Source organism: Canis aureus, chromosome 2, assembly GCF_053574225.1.
Source record: "Canis aureus isolate CA01 chromosome 2, VMU_Caureus_v.1.0, whole genome shotgun sequence".
NCBI lineage: Eukaryota > Metazoa > Chordata > Mammalia > Carnivora > Canidae > Canis > Canis aureus.
Window position 1 is genome coordinate 72,197,721 of NC_135612.1, and position 12,556 is coordinate 72,210,276.

The 12,556-nt window shown below is 54.8% G+C and overlaps 1 protein-coding gene across 5 annotated transcripts in view; it reads right to left on the reverse strand.

Annotated features, from left to right (window-relative positions):
- JAKMIP1 (janus kinase and microtubule interacting protein 1) overlaps positions 1-12,556 on the reverse strand; it is a 140,568-nt gene that overhangs the window by 71,812 nt on the left and 56,200 nt on the right. For 4 of the 5 annotated variants that reach the window (XM_077878720.1, XM_077878713.1, XM_077878717.1 and 1 more), the window contains one exon: positions 4,461-4,726. In XM_077878720.1, the coding sequence (XP_077734846.1) occupies positions 4,461-4,589 (129 nt within the window). In that variant the 5' untranslated portion in view covers positions 4,590-4,726. Of the gene's footprint in view, positions 1-4,460; positions 4,727-6,146; positions 6,199-12,556 lie in introns of all 5 variants that reach the window. The other variant, XM_077878714.1, reaches the window with a different exon arrangement.

Genomic DNA, 12,556 nt, shown 5'->3' on the forward strand with positions numbered 1-12,556 from the left:
GCCTCGGGGTGGGGGAAGGACCTGCTAGAGGACAGAACCAGGCTCACCCCCCAGGCACCTGGCCCCAGATCCTGGCTCCTCAGGTGCCAGGCTGCCAACCCCACCTGAGCATATTTTTCTAATCAACAAAATTTAAAACATGACTTATAACATGTGCCAAGGGGATATTTTAAAACACTCCAAAATGCATATCGATCTTTGCAAGTATCACACAAAACACACACACACACACTCACACACACACACATACAGCAGGAACCCTTTGCAATCCATTAACTCTCTAAATCATACCAGTCTCCAAAGAATGGAAACCAATTGTATCTCAGGGAAGATAAGTGCTTCCGTGGAAAGTGGCAACAGTTTTCCCATACCGTGCTGTTGACGGTATACTGATGTGTTGAAATTAATTTCAGGTAAGGAATTTTACAACGTCCCTGGGTATTGATCAACCCTTATTTACAGCAGCGGAGAAAGAAGCAAAAGCAGCCCAGGCAAAGACAGAAGAATAGCACCTCCTTGCATCAAATACTTGCAACCACAGAAATAAAATGGGGAACCTTTGGTCCTGGACCCACCCCTCTCCCAGGGGTGGAACTGGGAGTCTTTTCCTAATGGACTGAATGCCAAGGAGCTAGAATTTTAAATATTTAACATGAGTGTCCTTGCAAGGGACTAAATGCTTTTAGCATTGCCTTTTCTAGGAGGCTACACTGTCCTGATTTCCCAGGCTACTGCTGACAGGGATCAGAGTCAGAAGAAGGAGACTGGTCACATCCCCAGCCTGCACTGACGGGTGATACTGAGCCTCAAGACAGTTAATGTTAGGTGTCAACTTGGCAGGGTCAGGGTATCAGGCCATTTGGCCAAACACCAGTGTAAGATGTTGCTGTGAAGGCATTTTTTTTTTTGGGTGGGGGGGAGGGGGTGATGTGATTCACTATTTAAGTCAGGAGAACTTGAGTAAAGGAGGTGACGCTTCATAATATGGGTGGGCCTCACCCAATCAGCTGACGGCCTCCAAAAAAAGCCGAGCTCCCGGATGAGAAAGGAATTCAGTCTCCAGACTGCTTCAGATTCTAGGCCGCAACATCAGCTCTTGCTGAAATTTCCAGCTGCCTGCTCTGGAAGTTCAGATTTGTCAGCCTCTGTGATCATGTGAGCCAACTTCTTAAAAAAATATGTCTCCCTCTCCCTCCCCACCCACATACGCACGCACACATTTCCTACCGGTTCTGTGCTTCCCTGAAAAAAAACCTGGACTATGCACTCTGAAACAGAACAGCTGCCCGTGAGGACTCAGGTGGAGGAAAACCAAAAGTGGATGAGTGGGTAAAGGGAAGTTTTCTCACAGGTTGACAAGGAAGAAAGAATGTGGAAGGGAGCGGAGGTGTGTGCAGGGCAGCCTGGGAGAGGTCGGGCCTGCTGAGACAGGCCAGGCCACACCGGTGTACAGGGCAGGGATGCTGACAGAAAAGATGGGATCAAGGGACAAAGCCCTCCTGGGTCCCACCAGCTCTGCCCTGAGGAGCCGAGGGCTGAGCCCAGGGGCCACGACCCAAGTGTGGGTGTGCAGAGCAAGGCTGGCTTGGCCTGGTGTGGACAGAGCACCTGCTCCTTACTCCACTGAACTAAGCAAGTCTAAAAAGCTGCTCGCACTTCACCTGCCAGATGCCTCTGAGCTACTCCCCAGGTCCAGAGGCAGGAGACAGGAGCCCATGCCAGCTGCTCCTCAGCACTGGGCTTCAGATGAGGCAAGAGCAAAGTGACTGGGAGGGACTGCGCCCAGCTGGAGGTGGGGAGGGCGGCCAACGCAGGGAACATCTGAGCCAGCGCCACCTGCAGCTCCAGCTGGATGGGGGAAATCGGCCTCCCCTTGTCTCCTTCCACCCCGCTCCTCATCTGATCTATCAGCACTGGCTCCCCATGTCCAGGCCTGGCCACTTATCCCACTCCCTGCCACCATCTTGATCCTGCCACCAGACTGGCAGCCACCCCCCAACCAATAATGTCCTAGCTTTGCCCCTGCCCACCCCAGACCCAGGTCTCGGCAAGTCAGGGACTGTGCCCCACGGACCATGGCACCCTCATGGGTGTTTCTGGACACTTGGAAAGGTGTAAGAACCATTCCCTTGCTCACTAGCCAACAAGAGCCTTAGGAGTTGGCTCCAAACAGCCTCTGCAAAGCCTTCCCGGGCCCTCTTGCCCCTGCACTGTGTCCTAACATTTCCCATACAACATGAAGCAATGGCACATGGGTTGTTGAATAAATGAATCAAGAGATACATTCAGCACCTGCCTTCAACCTACAGTTCAACAGGGATCCTCTGGGAAAACGATGGCACTTTAACTGTGGCATCAGCAATAATTTTATGTGATCACATAAAAATGTCATTTAAAGGCAACTATAAAGTTTATATCTATGTTTTTCCTGCCAGCCCGTAAGCATATTGCTGAATTCTCTGAGAACAGAAGGTCCCCCAGCAGTGACACACGGAAAGCCCTCCCGAGGGGCCACAGGTGTGGCTGGGCTGAGACATCAAGCAGCCAGGGCGTGCCCTGTAGGGAGGCAGCCTGGTGACTGGGAAGCACAGTCCCCGCAGGCCTGGCTCCCAACCCAGTGCCACCACCTACACCTGTGCTGACCCACCGTTAGGGGCTGAGGTGTGTCCCCAAAATCCCCATGTGGAGGTCCCAACCCACAGGACCTAAGAATGTGACTGTATTTGGAGATAAAATCTTAAAAGATGTAATTAAGTCACATGAGGTCACCTGTGTAAGCCCTGATCCATGATGACCGGTGTCCTTAAGAGATCAGGACACAGACACATAGGGAGACGGCCCTGTGAGGACAACAGGCAGAAGATGGGCATCTACACGCCCAGGAGGGAGGCCCCAGAAGAAACCAACCTGCCCACATCTTCATCCACCACTTCCAACCTCCAGAATAAATTTCTTGTTGTTTAAGCCACCAAGTCTGTGGTGCTTTGTGATAGTGGCCCCAGCGAGCTAGCACACCTGGGCAAGTCACCTCTCCTCTCTGACCTTCAGAGTGCTCACCCATAAACTGGAGAAAGCCACCTCTGACTTCACAGGGGTCACTGCCAGGGTCAGGAGGCTCTCTAAGGCACCTGGTGTATTATGCCTGCATACTAGACGCATAATAAATGCTAGCTAACTGTCGAGTGACTGTGTGTGACAGGCAGTGCGTGTGTGTGACTGTCTCCTTCAAACAACCCAGGGAGACAGGCACATCAGAGGACCTCATTTAACAAACGGGAAAATTGAGACACGGGGTGGTTACATGGCTTGCCCGGAGACCTCAAAGTGAGTGAGGTGGTGGAGGTGGGATGGAGCCCCAGCAGCATGACCCTGGCCTTATGGCTTCCCCAAAACCATGGGGCTGTTGCTACTTCTGAATGGGATCTCTAGCCCCAAGGGATGCCAGCAGGGGAGTCCCTCCTGAGCCACACAATGCATGGACAGGCTGGCACCTCGGACAGCCATATTGGCAGAAGGTGACTGCCCCAGTTCTGGAGTCCTGAGTGTCTGGGGAAGTTGGGGGCATGTCTGTCCCCAAGCTCCAGGAGCCTGGCCTTCATCCCCCCAGGTTCTGGACTCTGCCTCTGCTCTCCATGGTGCTGACCTGAGCAGGGGGCTGGGAGCTGAACACAGCCTGGCCCCTCACTGCTGTGAAGCCCCAGCACTCAACAACACGGGAACCTATAGCAATTCCCCAGCAGTCCCTCTCGAGGTTCCAGATGCTGGAGGGTTCCAGATGCTCAGGGCCCAGGGATAACCTGCACAACCCCACCCAGCACAGGCTAGACCGTTGGCCATTGAGGTTGCCCAGGAGCAAGCTCCACCTCCTTCTCCTCTCCCATGGACACCACGATGCCCCACAGCTTGGCCTTCAAGCCACCCAAGTGACAACACCAATGGGTCTTTGTGTTGTATCTGTGACATTGAATCTTTAGGACTTTGACCAGTTAGGATTCCTCCACTGTGCCAGGCCGCCTATTGCAGCTGCACTTTGACTGGATGCTACAGTCTGCCTGGCACCCAACCAGGCGCTGCACTGACCTGCCCCAAAGCTCATTCTCACCCCCGAGAGAGCTCACCTGCCCCATCCCAGACCCAGACTCTGCTGAAGCTCTTTAGCAGCCTTGCCTCCTAACTCTCCCACCCACAGGCTCATCAGGTGGCACATCACAACCCCATGTTGCAAGTGAGGGAGGTTATGGCCCGGACAGTGGCATAGCTGCTCCAAGGTCACAGTGAGATGGGATGGGGCCAGGATCAGGACCCAGGTGGTCCCACCACTGCTGTTATAGCCATTTTACCAAGGGGCAAGTTGAGGCTCAGAGGTCAAGTGCCCACCCGCACCCCTAGCTTGGGAAGGCCCTCACCAGGAACCCTGCAGCACCCCCTCTATGGAGCCAGGGCGCCTGCACCCCTCCCACCTTGCTCTTTTCTTGCTGGAACTCGATCTGGATGCTCGTCAACTTGGCCCGGAGCTCCTCATTAGCCATTTGTACGGCATCAGCCTCCATCTCGGGCTTCTCGCCCTTGTTCCGGCTCTTTTTAGACATACTTCCTCTGGGGTTGAGACACTGAGATCCCGAGGTTCACGCCCACCGGCCAGCAGGTGCCGCTCCAGGCTCCGCCACGCTAACCAGTTGTGCAGGGCTTAGTTCGTCCTCTGCGTCAACCACCATCACTTGGGACCCTGGAGAAGAGGGAGGCCGGGTTAGGAGAGAGGGGGGGAGGGAGAGAGAGAGAGAGAGAGAGAGAGAGAGAGAGAGAGAGGCTGGCCTCATGGCCTGAGCACTCAAACACAACAGCAGCCAACGCTGCCTGAGGCCTTCCTGCCTGGGCCTGGCACCTGCTTGTCCCAGGGAGGCCCCACGATTCACAACACCGACCAAGCACCTCTCACTCACACTGGCTGCCACACAATCTCTCAGAGGCTCGTCAAGGTAGACAGTCTGGGCCCACCCCCCAGAGAAGCTGATCTGCATCCCTCATAAGCGCCCAGGTGATGCTCCCCAGCTGCCAGAGCTTGAGTAGTTCTGGTGTATCTCTGCCCTTCTCAAGAGGAGACCACACCCCCGAGCAACCTGTAGGCTGCCAGCTGCAGCTGTCAGCGAGCCCTGGTTCCCAAGGGTGCTTGTTTCAAAAGGCGGGTCCCTGGGTAGCCCAGAGCTCAGAGCATGAGGTGCGTGGTGGGACTGAGGAATCCAGATGCTCCATCGACACTCCCAGGTGAGTCTGGACTAGCATCTGAGGACTACACCCTGAAAAGTGTCCTTTTAGAATTCATAAAGTTTGGTGGTTCCCCCTACACGGCCCCCAGACTAGCACAGCACCGGTCACCCTGAGCCACTGGCTCTGTACCCAGTGGCGGTGCCTGTGGTCCCTCCAGGCCTCTATGTCTGCCTGGCCAGGCCCGAGCTGGCTCCCTGGTGGACAGGGGTGTCATGATGAGCTAACAGCCCCGCCAGCACTCACATTCCTCCTGGAGAGGCCTAGGCCTTCATTTGGGAGGGCTGCCCTCCCAGCCCATACCGTGGCAAAGCCCAAGTCCTTAAAATAAGGTCTGAAGTGACAGCTGGTACCACTGTGTCCTAGGTGTGACACCTAGATCACAGCTCATCAATCCATGCACCTGCCCTGTGAGGGGGGTGATGTTGCCCAGGGTTGCAGACGAAGGACTGAGGCCCAGAGAGGCTGAGTGCTAGCAACAGTCACACAGTCACGATGAGGCAACAACATTAAACCGGTCAAGCTCCACAGCCAGACTGGACGGGTGAGTCCAATCCCAGATGCCGAGGCCTGAGCCCTGTGTTAGCCTGACCCCAAGCTGCCCGGTCTCTGACAGCAGACCTAGAGTCCCCCAGGCCCCTTGCTCTGCCTTCTTGCTGTTTTCCATATGACAAACCGTGTATGTACTTATTTCTCGTCTGTTTCTCCTACACCAGGATGTGCACTCCAAGCAAGCAGGGCCTGGGTCTATATTCTCTGTGCCTGGCCTCAGAGCTCAGCATGCAGGAGGCACTCCAGCAGCATTTGTTGAATGAGAGAATGAATGAATCAGTGAATGAATGAATGAATGAATGAATGAACGAACAAATGAGTGAAGCACCTACTATGTGTCAGGTCCTGTGACAGGAGCTTGGGAGTGTATTGTCCTTGCAGCACCTGGAGAGGTAGGTACAGATATTAGGCCCATCTTAGAGATGAGAAAAAAATCCAGGCACAGAGAGTTTAGTATGCTACCTAAGGCCACAAAGCTGTTAAGTGGTGGCCCTGGGGTTAAATTGCCTTAGGAAAGAATGCACAGTGAAAAGAGAACTTTCCAGCACGGAGGAATGCCAGGATTTGCAGGTGGAACAGAAGGGATGAAATCAGCAAGGAATACCATAAACAAGAAGCCTGGAGATAGAGGGGAATAAGGAGAACCAGGGAGGCTAAGAGAAGAAGGAGTTCTAGGAGGTGGTGAGGATGGGGATGGGAAATTGGCCACCAAATTCAGGAATATGCAGCCAGTGGCCTCAGCAGGAGCTTCTTTGTGGGGTGGGAGTCGGGAGGCAGGCAGACATCAGGGAACTGGAGTGAGGTCTCACGGATGCCAGCACTTCGGGCAAGTGGCAGAGGCTCAATGCCTAGGATGCCCTGGGGCACCAGGATGTCCCATTTGGGAAGGCAGAGGTAGAAGCCAGTTTGACCCCTGCTGAACAGGAGGGTGCGGTGTTTCTCAACACCACGCCTTGAGGGATTATTCAGGGGTAATGAGCATCCCCACTGATTGATTCCAGAAAGGTACATTCTGTCTCCAGTGAGTCTGAACTCCATTTGCTCTGCTGTGACTTATGAGAGCACAACCCATAATTCATTCCTCGCTGCTCTGGCCGGCCTGCCTCTACCGGCACGGCAGCACCCAGAAGCCACCAGGCCCCTGCAGAGTGGGCGGGAAGCACTCGGCAGATCCGGCACCCAGAGCCGGGGAGACTTCCCTCCCTTCTAGTCCACCCTGTGGCCCAACGACACCACCCCTAGGAACACCTAGGGTAAGGATTAACCAGAGAGATGGCCTCTGTATACACACGGCTGTTCTTCCCAGCAACCCAGCACTCAGCCAAAGGGACGGTTAAGTAAAGGACAGCAAAGTTGTGACACAGAACCGTAAAGAGAAAAGTAAATGCCACAGGGTCAAAGAACAAACGCGGTTTGTGATCTCAGTTTTTCAGACACAGTTGTTCGCTGTTTCCATTTGGTCACAAACAGTTTTTGTGCATCTGCTGGGCACCAGGTCCTACACCCCGGGGACACAGCGGTGAGGACCACATGGCCAGGGCTCCCAAACGTTAGCAGTGACTGCCTGAGCGACAAGTGACATTTACCTTCCTCTATATACTCTTTCTGATAAGTCAGATTTTCGCTTTCTGTTCCTGCTTTACAGAAAAAATGATGCCATTTTTCAAAGGAAAGCAAGCAAGTTTCAGAAAACCATCTGGATCGAGCTGGGAAAGATGTAAGAAAGAAGCTGAAGGAAAAGCCTGTGGGCCCTGTCCCCAGTGCAGTGACAGCGTGGTCTGGAAGCTGACTGACTCTCCGGGCACAGCCAGATGCAGCTCCAGCTCCGCCTGAGTCCTTAGGGGCTACCTGCAAGGTAAAGGTGTACCTGACAAGACAAGACACAAGCCAAACTCCCCGGGGCACAGCTGACCATTCTGTAGGGCGGCCTCGTCCCCCACCAAAGAGCCACCCTTCTCAGTAAGTGTGTTCTCTTGGCTCACACGTGCCTGACTGGGTGGTTCTGGGAAAGTCACAGAACTTCTCTATGACTCAGTATTCCCACCTGTTTAATGGGATCCATGGCACAGACCTCACAGGGATGTGTGGGGATTGCCAGGATCCATAGCCATGCTCAGCGAGGTGCTCAGCCCTGTGAAGACACTCCCCAAACAAAACGAAGCTGAATTTATTAGCAGGAGCAGTAACCTCCACGAAGATCAAGATAACAGGTGCTAAGACAAGGCACCTCAGGAAGCCACCACATCGAACTATGGCCCATCTGGGGTCCTGCTGCCACCGCTTCTCAGCAGCCCTAGTACAATCTGAAGGTCCATTCCCTCCCCCAGCAGCCACTCCAAGGGTCACTGAAGATGCCAGGGAGGAAGGGGTAGCAGATGAGGCTTCCGGGCCTCAGGGAGGTCAAGTGCCCACCCAAGGCAGCACAGCACGCTCGCTGCAGACCGTGAACCTGGTCCACTCCTCAGCAAGGCCCTACGACAGCAAACTGGCTGCAGTCGGGAGGGGAGGGGGGAGAGGAGACCCAAGCCGTGGGGAGACAGCACCCCAGGAATGTCTGAGGGACCATGGGAACAGTGTGGGTGGAGCCTCAGGGCCATTCACAGTCTCCACTTTTTCTCAGACCCCTGGCCAGCTGGACCCCAAGGCCTCCTAGTCTTCCGGCCCAGCTCTCAAGGCCCCAAGAACAGAAGGGCCAAAGGGCAGGGACAGACAGCGGCAGGACAAGCCAGACACCCGGAAGGGGGGCCCATGCCTGGGGACGGCCCGGCGCTTGCCCCAGCCGCAGCAGCCCCTGGAAAGGCGCGTTCACACCATCACTCAGCAGAGCGTCGGCACGTACTGCCCGCCTTACAGATGAGAAAACAGATCGACATCTGCAGACACAGAGCTGTGCCTCTCCTGCTTCGAAGCCACGGGAGGCTCAGGCTAGCTTCGGAGAAAGCCTGGCCCGTGAAGGGTGCAGGTCCTGCAGGGTCTGACTCACACCAGCGCTCCAGCCCTGCCACCTGCCCCACACTCCATGCCCGGCACGCTCCCTGGCAGGCCCAGGGCGTTCAGTTCCCTGATGGAGAAAGGCACGCCCCCGCCCCCTCATGGCCACCTCCCATCTCGCCTCCTCCAGGGAGCCTCCTCTAAGGAGCCCATCATCAGATGCCTCCTCTGAGCTCCCAGGGTGGCCGAGGGCGGCCCTGTGTGTTTGCCCGTCTGTCAGCCCCTTGAGCCTGATTCCATCTTTGTAGGCCTCACCCCGGGCTCAGCCCAAAGCCCAAGCTCTGTGTTTCCAGGAGGAATACATTCCAATGAGCAAACACCAAGCCTACAGTGAGCAAACACCAACGCTCACTCTCAACATTTGCCGGGCCAGGGCCTCAGTAAATGTTGAGATGAGGGGATACAGGAGACAGTACCCAAAGTTATGGGCTAAGTCCATCTCAGAGCTCTCGGTGGGCCCCACACGGCTGGCCTCCATGCCAGGAACGCACCCATGGCTGGTCCGGCCTGAGGCTCAGAGTGCCACTGAGTATCCCTACAATCAGCCCGCAGCTGCTGACCTCCATGAGGGCCTCACCCATGGAAGCAATAGCAGGTCACTCTACCTGAGATGCGGTTGGTACCCACTCTGTGCCAGGGACTTTCCACTTCAAGTCCATGACGGCCCACTGAGCAGATGGCAAAGCCCAGTACCAGCAAAGGAACCCCACAGAGGCTCAGCAAACATCCTCCCAAAGCCAGTGCACACCACACAGTAGGCAAATCTCCAGTCCCTCACTCAGAGCCCATCATCTCGTGTTTTACATACAGTGCTAGCAAGCTGAGCTGTCTGTTCTCCCGGCCCAGAGCAGAAGGGGAACAGGAAGACAGTGTTTTGCAAAAGACAAACACAGACAGGGAGTAAAAAGACAGCAGATTTTCCACCATACCCACACCAAAAAATAAAAAATAAAAAAAAAAGAGAGAGCAAAAAAATAACTTTTTTTTAATACTTACAAGAAAAAGCCTGAGAGGCCCACACATGAACTTTTCAAGGAGATGTCACTCTCCACTTACAACAAACTAATAAGGCCCTTGCTGTCCAGACTCTCGTTATATGAGTGCAAAGTAGTCAGTGGGGGTTTAAAAAAAAAAAAACTTCCGTAAAGAATTATAAATGAAGTCAAATGAGTTAGGTTTTCCAACACCTACTCTAGCTCGGGGTAAAGTGCTGCAGAGAGAACCCAGAGTGAGGAGCGGAGGCTCAGTCACTCATCCCAGCCCTGCCACCGACCTGTGTGTGGCCAGGCCCCAGCTCTGTCTTCCTCAGCCAGCACTTCCCGTCTGTGAAGTGGAATGGGCTGTGCACACGGCACCGTGTGCAAGCAGGGCTGCTGAGCATTGCTAAGCTCAGGGAAGGCCAGAGTAAGCTGCCCGCAGCCAGGGTTCTGAGGCCCTTGTGTCCTATCACAGACCCCAGAGGCTCAGAGCTGGTGGGTCCTGGAAATGACAGAAGAGCCACCTGTCCCAGCACATTTGGGAGTGCTTGGCTACCCAGGCCCTGTTCTGAGCCCAGTTCAATCCTCACTTTGGCCTCAGGGCTCCCAAACCTAAATATCCAGCCACCAAGCCAAGCCTGTCCCCACTCACCAGTTCTGAGAGGCACTCCCTTCTGCCTCCAGCCAGCCCTCACCCCTTCCTGCCTGGAGCAGTGGCCTCCCCTACTCTCCTGGGCCTGCATCCGGCTCCATCCAGGCTCCAGGGGCAGCAGGAGTGACCTTCCTGCCATTTCCTGCTGACGACCTGCAGGGTCGTCACCCAGAACCCATGCCAGCACCCCAGCTCCCAGCCTAAGGGCCCGCAGGGACCCAGGACCCGTGCCCAAACCCCGTCTCCCAGGCTCCAGCCCCGCGGGGACCCAGGACCCGTGCCTGCACCCGGGCTCCCAGCCGCCAGCCCCGCGGGGACCCAGGACCCGTGGCTTCAGGTGGGCAGTGTGCAGAATTCCGGGACAGCGGCCGTGCTGTCTAAGTCACATGGACACACACACACACCACACATACACTCCACACCACACACACTACACATACGGCACACACTACACATGCACTATACACCACACGCACACCACCCACACTATATACACACACTACACACCACACACACTACACATGTACTACACACCACACACACGCACATATATGCACACATTACAAACACATGCAGACACACCGCACACAAATACTCATGCTACACACACCACACATATGCACATATATGCACACACAACACACACTATACACAGAACACAATATGCACACTATACACATACACAAATACACTACATGCCACACACACTATACACACACATACTATATACACATTATACCCACACTACAAACATTATATACACTATGCACATACTACATGCACTTTACACACATGCACACAGCATACACAGTATACACAAATGCACACATTACTTCCCACACACGCACACACACTACACATACTGCACACACTATATACACGTGCATATACTATATACACATATGTGCATACACTACATACGCAAATACACCACACAGCACACATATGCACAACCACCCATACCACACACACTACCCACACAGTACACACCACATACATACATATACTACACACCCCACACACACACATACCACACACTTCACACACACACACACACACACACACCCACTAGCCCAGCAGTCCCACCCAGGATGGGAAAATCCCAGATGTGCAGGAGAAGCGTTTCTGGGATGTGCAGACCAGTCTCCCCAGCCTGCGTAGCGGAATTCTCACAGAGGGGTCCCGGGCATCTTGTGAAGACCATGGGTCTCCAGTGTTGGAAGGTCCGGCTGCTGCATGATATTGCCACATCAATACCGGGAAGCACACAGTGGCAGGCTGGGAGCAGGGGGGACTGTCAGGCCCTAGGCCCTATTCTCCCCTGGGGGCACCAGGCTCAGAGGGCTCTGCAGCTTGCCCAGCATGGGCAGGTGACCTCTCAGACTCACCCACCAGCTGCCCACCTTGGCCCACCACACCTCAGCTGAGCCACGGAGCCTCTCCAGGGGGAGGCAGCATAGAGGTTCTCCCGATTTAGAGATGAGGCAATGGAGCCTTAGAGACACACACACCAGGAAATCACACAGCTGGGTTTGCTGAAAAGCTGGTTGTTCTGGAAGGAAAGGGAGTGAGTGGAGGAGTAAAAGGGCACGGGCTACACCTCAAGTGTGTGTGTGCAGCATGCCCGGTAGGAGCATCAGTGGCCAGCCTCAGGTGCCATGAGTCAGTGTGGTGCCCTCACTGGCACATAGGTAAGGACCACATGTACTTGGAAGCCACGAAGTATCCCCGAAACGGGCTCTTCACTGTGAGGAACAAATCACACACACAAAGACCAGATCAGCCTCCAGATGCAGGACTCTCAGCACAAGAAGTTGGGACTCCAAGGCCCACCTGTCACCTCGTGGCCTTCCAGGCCCCACGGAAATCCCCTCCTCGGTCCCTCCTCCACATTCTCCCAGTGACAGAAAGCCCACTCCCCACCGTGGGGACACCTGCTGCCCTAGGGCAGCCCCTATGGCCCTGGAAATCACCTCTGATTTCAAGCCTAAAAGAAACAAACCAAAAAAAGGGCCCCTTGTGACTTCTCCCCTGGGCCCCTCACAAGACTCAGAAGCTACCCAGAATGATTGCCTCTCCCTTCCCCAGAGAGCGACCCATCAGTAATCTGGAGACCGAGCCC